Genomic DNA, 7,780 nt, shown 5'->3' on the forward strand with positions numbered 1-7,780 from the left:
GAATGCCCGAAGGTCTCTGTTGAACTGAGTGCAAGACCTTGAGCAAGACGCTTCTCTGTACCTCATAGAATACAAACTGGGAATGGACAGCGTTGATGACCTTGCTAAGCTGGCCAGTCTGTGATCCCATCATTTCTAAAGGGCCTTGCAGGCCAAGGGATGCATGGACAGTGAGTCTCATCTGGAGAAGGGAAGGGACGGATAAGGGGGAAACCTGGGCCATAGAGAAGTACATGGGTAATCTCTGGCACTGGGGACCAGCACCTTCTCAATATAAAACTGATTGTTTTTTTTTTTGTTATTGTTTTGCATAGGGCTCATGCATAGGGCTCAAATTCCAAGGAAGGAATGCTTCATTAGAAGCAGTGTATACAAAATACTGAGAATTCATCCCAAACTCGTCACCTTTGCTTCAAATGAATCAGTGTGGTCAACAGTGTTCATAGTCCCCTAAAGGACTCCTGGGAAAAACGGCATGAATAGCAGCACAGATTCTATTTAAGGGTATTGAAAATACATCTTTAATTTTGATGAAATTCACAAATGACAACATTGACATTTCTTTAAATAGATGTTCCGTCAAGCCGCAGCATTACCACGTGTCCCCAGACACTCAAGAGGCGGCGATTTGATGTCCCCCTGAGGTTTGGCAGAGTTGCCAACATCACAAGATAGCTAAGGGGGACCATATTTGCCACCTAATAGACCTATGAGACATGCTGTCATGTTTACTGGAGACAATTAAATATAAAACGATGCACGATAGGTAACTGCGATGAGCTTATTCTGCATTTAGCTTTAGTTCTTTTCAAATGAAAAAGATAGTTTCTGTATCAAGAAATATGCAAATATGAATGTCTTCCACAGAGCCTTCCCTACACATTGCCTTCATCACACATGAAAAGAAGTGGCTTCAATGCAACCTAGGAAAGGAAAAAAAAAAGAGCTAGAGTTCAGTCATTGTCATGCTCTTGACACCTGTCCCTTCCTTTACTTGTCTTATATATGCCTTGAGGTAAGTACTATAAAAGCCTTCAATTCACAGAAGGAGAAACTGAGGTTCAGAGAGACATGAATGGCTGGCCTATGGTTATACAGCTAGTAGAGACCAACCATCGACAGTTCTTAAAGCCAAGACCCTGCTCTTCATTCAGAAGTAAGTGACATTGTAATATATTACTCCAAAAGGATAATGTCCTTTCCTTTCTTTTAATTTTTCAAAAAATAATTGATTAATTAATTAATTGGTACAGGATCTCACTACACAGTTTGGACTTGCAGCGATCCTCTTGTCTCAACCTCCCCAGCGCTGGGATTATAGGCATGCACCCCCATGCCTGGTCTTGGTGGCCAGCACGGCATGGCACAGTAGGCAGTCCCAGAGATTGAACCTGGGTTCTTGCACTTGCCACACAGGTGCTTAGACTGCTGAGCTATCTCCCCAACCCTGTCCTTCCCTTTCAAACCCCAAAAGGTCTGTATTTTCTGTCCTGATGAACACAGTGTCACAAGAAATGAATGGAAATCCATATAGGAGATGAATTCAATTCTAGGGTTTCAGCTACTGGCTCTTCTCAGAGTCCATTCTTTAGTTACAGATGTGGGTACTGTTCTGTGTGGACCTCGTCAGCCCTGTGGGCCCCAGAGGCTCAAAGTATGGGCTGCATCCTGCACCATGTGCTCATTCCTCCTCCTGCATCACAGTACAGGCACTCACTCACCTGCTTCCTGAGCTGGAGAGCTACTCAGGCCTGAAGATCCCTGCGGCGCCGGCCAAAGGTTTTGGAGCCCACGTTGGTGGGCACGAAGTTGTCCTTCACCACACCCCCTGACCTGCTCAGCAAGCCTGCCAGCCGCTGGGTCACACAGGTGGCCGTGTTGCAGGATCTCTTCTGGGTGGTGATGCTGGTTTGCAGGATTAGAGAAAGAGAGCATATCTGTGAGGAGCCTGCCCCATGGGACCATCCTGGTCAACTTGCTGCTCTGAGTGATATCCGTTAACCTCAAGTGTCTCCTAGACATATTTATCAGAGCAGAAAAATGGTAAGGCCACTAAGGAAAACATTGTGATCATGACCCACAGACACCCCCATATACATGGGGGTGTTAGGTAGGACCGGCCATAGAATACAGGGCTGTAATAGCCAATCTTTCCTATATAAATATGCTAAAAATTAGCAAAGAGTTACTAGAATGGATAATGGCACCACACTTAAGCCCATTCACATGGCTTATGGAATCCACAGCCTGGTCATATGCATAAGGTACTCCTTCATAAGAAAATGAAAATTCTTTCTCTTACTTACCCAGAAGAACAGCAGAACTTGCAGCATCCGGCCCAGACGTGCTTACCTGCTGAGGTCCTATGTATAGGCGCCCAGCATCCAGGAGCCTCTCTCTGGCAGCCCTTTTCTTTCTGCTTGTGACTGGTCATGGAGGCCACTCACCTGTGTCCAGCTATTCTGGGGCTAAGGCTACTTCCAAGCACAGATCCTAAACACCAGGCAGCCTGAGATATGCGCTACAGCAACAACCACCACAGCTCAGGTCTCTTTGGAAAAATAATTTTATTCCCGAAATGACCAGCACAGTCTGAAGTAGGATTGAGAAACTGCTAAGGAACCCTCAGGGACCTCAGAAGGCTGCCCTTGCGCTCTCATATCGTCCTGGAAGATATCTTTTGGCCTCTGAATCCTCCTCTCTCTCTGCCCATCTGAGGTTCCAGACATTCTCTACTAGAGGAAAGCCACCAATAACAGCCCGAAGAGCAACCAGAGAGGAACCACGTGCCTCAAGTTATAGGAAGAAAGCACGAAAAGAAATTAGGAATTTAGTTGTCTTCCGGAGGCATGCCCACAAGGGGGCGCTGGTGTGTCTCCAAGTTTTTCGTCATATCCCTTTTCTTGCCGGGAGCTCCAACCCCAATGGCAGTTTGGGGGAACGTGTGAAACTTGTTGAGGTCTTGTGTGTAGGTGCCCAGCATGCAGGTACTCAGATTACCACATCGCTTAGCTCTGGGGCTGTCCAGGCTGCAGGGAAAAGACATGCCAAACAGTACCGGGTTCAGCGTCTGCCCTGTGGGGACTCAGCAGGTTAGACCAGGCCGGAAAGAGGGAGAGGAGGTGCAGTAGGAGTGAGGCTTGCAGATTCTCCACAGGGGCCCAGGATGATGGGAACGGAGGGTGACCTCTGGCATCCTACATGCGGTTGAGTTATTCATGCTTAATGGGGACTCTAGCGGTGAGTGCGGGTTGGCTCATGCCTCCACTTGGTTAGCGCAGGGCCAGACTGGGGCCCCTCCCAGCCTCAGGGTCCACAGGGAGCCTGGGCAGGGGAAGGATGCTCTCTCTGGTCTTGTGACAACGTGCACATCTCCACAGATGTTCCAGGTCTACCCCAGACACTGCCCTACCTGTCCTCAACCCCTGCAAGCCTTTCAACTTCACTGTACAAATATAAAATTCAGGCTCCTTATGAAAGAACATAACATGCAGATGAACAAGATAGAGCCACAATTCTAAAATCTCTTGAGATGCGCCAGGCAAGTCTCAGGGCTTCAGACGTTATCCTTACCAGTCTTCACTCATCCGATGATGGGAGGTCTTCCTACTATCACAAGATCGATTCCCACTGTAAGCGATTCTACACCTTCACTGACTACTTTCAGCAATGGATCTGTTAAGAGTAATCTAACCAGAGTCTCTCCTGCTGATCCTCATCTTCAGTATAGCCTGAGGAGTGCTGGGTGCCTTGTCTTCATGTACATACAGCACAGCTTGCCAGGCTTTTGGCCTGTGAGTTCCCTCCTACCTCTTGAGATTCGCCTTCCTATGGATTTGGGAGCTGGAACCAGAGGGGAAGCCATGGACTGGCCAGTTGGGAACCTTACCTGGAGCTTTCTGTCTCCTGCTCCTGCTCCAGCTCACTGGCCTTCATCTGCATGTAGTCCTGCACCAGTGCGGCCAGCAGGAGGCGCGCTTCCTCCTCGCTGAGTGTGGCCAGGTCTGGGCTGCTCTCCAAGTCTGGCCTGATTGGGAGAGTGAAGCCAGTGTGGTCTCTCAGTCCCTGGATCCTTCTCCCCAGGAGAAGCGGCCAGGCATCCTGGTCCCTGCTTCTTCCCTGGAGGATGTGGCCGCCTTAACTCCCAAGGGACAAGGCTTGAGACTAATGTCCTACTGGAGGCCAGGCACTGGTGTGGCCTCTCAGCATTGGTGTTAGTCTGGAGTCAGTGCATACAGACTTACAAAACCTACCAGTTAACATTTTAGAAATTTTGTGGTCTGTGTTAGGTGTAGCCATTATTAAAATTTAAATGATAAAACTTACAATTAGCATTGCACCTAAATAAGGTTTTAATTTCATAAATATAGTTAGTATATGGGTGAGAAAAAAGTCCAACACGTTACATATCAGATTTGATAACATTTTTTGTGGTAAACTAGTGAGAGATTAGGATGTAATTCATTTCTCAAATCATAGCTGATTGCCAACTAGGTAAATTATTTATACAAAAGTTGGATGAAGAGCAGCAAAAGCATTTTTCTAGAGTCAGCTGGGCCCATGGAATTCATAACATAGAGTGTTGTATATCAGGGTATTAAAAATTTTCACTATATTATTATTATTATTACACCAGAAAAAGTTTGCAGTGAACTTATATGGATGATGGATGCAGACACACACACACACACACACACACACACACACACACACACACACCCAGCGGAGTGACCCTCCTGGCTTCAAGTTGTGCTACCTGAATGGCACTGCGTGCAGGCTGCCAGAGAGGTACAGAACTAAGATGTTGAGAGCCAGAAAAGGGGAGAACTTCCGGAAGCCCATGACGTCTCCCTGCAAGGGAAGAATGACATCATCTCAGGCACCAGCTCAAAATTTTGTGAGGTCAGAGACCTGGCCTTCTGTCTCCTTCTTCTGTCTGGCTCTAACTTCTCAATTTTGTGGCTTCAGATATTTACCTTCATCTTCGCTTGCTCATCTGCAAAGTGGACCATCAGAAGACCCAGTAGGGATGTCGCTCACATAGCTTGCAAGAGGGAGTATTGGGAGGAAGCTATCTGAGAGGGGCAAGAATTCTGTCTTCCCCTCTCCAAATGCTACATAAACCTGTTGGTCAAGTCTGAGGATTCCCTAAGAGCCCCCTGCCACAATAACAGCTCCCATAAGGAAACCCAGGACTGTGCTCCTGTGCCAGTCGAATACACCCAGCGGTGGGGAATGAGAGGGAGGCTAGAGAGCCCCTCATTTCCACAGCTGTAATCTGAGAAACGGAAGGACCATTTCTAGTGCTCAGCTGCCCTCCCTCCTGGAGACTCTGTTGCTTGCAAGAGCCAACCTTAGGCTGAAGTTGGGTCCGCAGAGTCTTCTCTACTCCAGAGCCCTGAGTGGGGCTTGGGTTTAGGGTGCCTGAGGTTCAACCGCGGCGCTCATTTGTCCCCCACCCCTCGCGCTGCCCAAGGCTCTGAGCCGGTTTCGCTAGGAACGGGAGCCACGGACCGCGATTTCCGAAGGCACCTTCTGCGGCAACCTCCTCCCGCAGCCTCCAGTTAGCGCCGAGAGGCCGGAGAGTGACAGCCGAGGAACTGGGAGAGCAGAGCAGGGAAATCCCCGAGAGACTCTATCCGACCCTACCCGGGTGGGAGCCCTGGGATACGCTGCAGACTAACAGAGACCCTGACCAAGAGATGGAGAGCGAAGTGGACCGAGAGACAGAGGAAGAGGGAAATACACAGACAGATGAGAGATGCGCGCGAGAGGGCGGGGAGAGAGGAACACACCTGAGCCGAGATCGCGGGCTCACCTGGCCGGCGGTGCTGGGAGTAGAGGCGCGGGGAGCCAGAGCCCTTCGGGAGTCCAGGCGACGCTCGGGCTGGGCAGCGTCCGGGTGACTCTCTGCGCCGGCAGCTGCTCTTATTCCAGCCGCCGCCGTGGGTCGGGAGGGGTCCCCAGCGCCGGCAGCCAATGGGCAGAGGGGGCCCGGGCCCCAGCCGGACTGCGTCACGCCCGTGCTTCCAGAACCCGCGGCGTGAATCACAACGGTCCTTCTTATGTTTGCGTTGAGGTCACGGAGGGAAGTGGGAGGATGGGGCGACCAACGAGAAAAGCCCGTAAATGAGGCAGGACTTTGAGGACAGCTTAAAGTCACGGTCGATTTCACCTCTTCCATCCGGCTTGGCTTTGCACCTTGGCCTACGCCAACCCCAGCTGTGCAATCTGAATGGGGGTGGGGGGATCCGGCTTCTGCCTCGCTCGGCGCTGACCCCAGACCCTTGCCCAAGTGAAGCCTGGAGGTTAGGAGAGCGGCGTGCAGTCCCTGGGTGCACAGTGCTGGACTCTACAGCTGGGATCACCCACCGCGGGGTCAGGGTCCTCGGAAGCGGGAGATGCGACGCAAACTTAACGTTCTGAGATGGGAGCTCACTTCCAGCTGCGCCAGTCCGGCTCTGTGCCGGAGGCAAGCAACTTCACAGACCCTCAGCGCCTTTATCTATGGAACAACGACGTGAGAGCCATCCCTGCCATCAGGCAGAGATCTAGAAATCTCTTCTAGGATCTCTAGTGATACTTTCTGAATCCCTAACTGCACGCACCGCCATTTGGGCAGTCACTGGAGGCTGCTTGGTCCATTACCTGTGTGTGCAGGGGTCTGATGCCCAGGTGGGCCTGAGGAATGAGGTGCGCGGGAAAGAGGTTTCCAAAGCCTCCATCTCGACCCCTACTTCTCCCCCTCCCTCCACCATCGATCATCTCTCATTAGTCAGCCTGCCCGAGGCGTTTGCACAGCTGTCCCTCTGCTGCCTGCTGCTGTTTGCCAAGGTGTCCCCGTGGCTTTTGATTCTGGCTAGCTCCCCACTCCTGCACTTAGGTGCTCCACTAAAAGCAGGCAGCCTTGACAGCCCCTGAGGTCTCTGCTGGTCGTAAGCTCACTCACTTTCAGTCACCTTCGTCCCCACAGAGGCTCCTCGCGGTCTCAAACATGAGTCCACACCTGCCTGGAAGCACAGATGCCCCGGGGCGCTGGCACACAGAGGTTTCCTTAGAGGTGCCCTCCCAGAAGTGTCCCAAGCCTGCGGGCTAGACCCTCCAGAGGCATCCACTCCCCGCAGGATGGTGATCTTTGTATCTCACACTCCTTCACGACTGCGGGGGGTGGGGGGAAGGCAACCGGTTCCGCACGACCTCCCTCCTGTTCACGTTCAGCCCACGGCTCTGGAGACCGGTCGGCCTGCGGTTCCGACCGGGTATTTCCTGCCTGCTGTTGCAAAGCCAGGGACCGCGAAGCTTCTTGGCTTCCCCGGGATCCGCAGTCTGAGCGCGCACTGCGCGATCCGCTTCAGCCTCTCAAGTCGCCCACAGCTCTGTATGCGCCGCAGCAGCAGCTGGGGACCCAGGGACGGTTTGCAAGGACTCAGGCTTCCTGCGTTTCTCCCAGGCAAAGCAAAAATTATCACCCAAAAGTGCTCATGTGGCCAGAGCCACGGGGAGTTGGAGGTTTCCCTTGGGTTCCATCCGCTCCTCAACCTCTAGGAAGGCTGCATTTCCTAGGGGACACCTGCCTCCGCCATCAGGGAGGCCTGGAGGGATGGTGGCTCTAGGAGGCAGCATCACACGTCTAATGCAGTTGGGTGAGCTTCCTCCTCACCGTCTGGGAAGTACTACCACGAGGAAATCAAAAGTCGAGAGTGGACCTGGTGTCTGAGGTGCCCTCTTTGCAGAGCCCGCCAGCTGGAAGCGGTTAGACCTGGGGCTGGAACAATTCGAA

General features: G+C 51.8%; 1 protein-coding gene across 1 annotated transcript; it reads right to left on the reverse strand.

Moving 5' to 3' along the window:
• Positions 1 to 1,745: 1,745 nt before the first annotated feature.
• LOC101582205 (calcitonin gene-related peptide 2-like) lies at positions 1,746 to 5,886 on the reverse strand. Its single transcript, XM_004634902.2, has 4 exons — positions 5,819 to 5,886; positions 4,757 to 4,851; positions 3,890 to 4,027; positions 1,746 to 1,905 (listed from the first exon to the last, which is right to left on the reverse strand). Exons 2-4 carry the CDS (start codon positions 4,840 to 4,842, stop codon positions 1,746 to 1,748), a joined length of 384 nt encoding a protein of 127 aa, XP_004634959.1. The 5' UTR covers positions 4,843 to 4,851; positions 5,819 to 5,886.
• Between the last annotated feature and the right edge of the window lie 1,894 nt (positions 5,887 to 7,780).

Source organism: Octodon degus, unplaced genomic scaffold (genome assembly GCF_000260255.1).
Source record: "Octodon degus isolate 3935 unplaced genomic scaffold, OctDeg1.0 scaffold00067, whole genome shotgun sequence".
In the NCBI taxonomy this organism is placed as follows: Eukaryota; Metazoa; Chordata; class Mammalia; order Rodentia; family Octodontidae; genus Octodon; species Octodon degus.

Coding starts and splice junctions, on each gene's coding strand:
- LOC101582205 (XM_004634902.2), bottom strand. CDS start 4,842: ATGGGCTTCCGGAAGTTCTCCCCTTTTCTGGCTCTCAACATCTTAGTT. Junction 4,028..4,756: donor CTGCACGCAGTGCCATTCAG/GTAGCACAACTT, acceptor TCTCCCAATCAG/GCCAGACTTGGAGAGCAGCC. Junction 1,906..3,889: donor CAGGAGACAGAAAGCTCCAG/GTAAGGTTCCCA, acceptor CCTGCAAACCAG/CATCACCACCCAGAAGAGAT.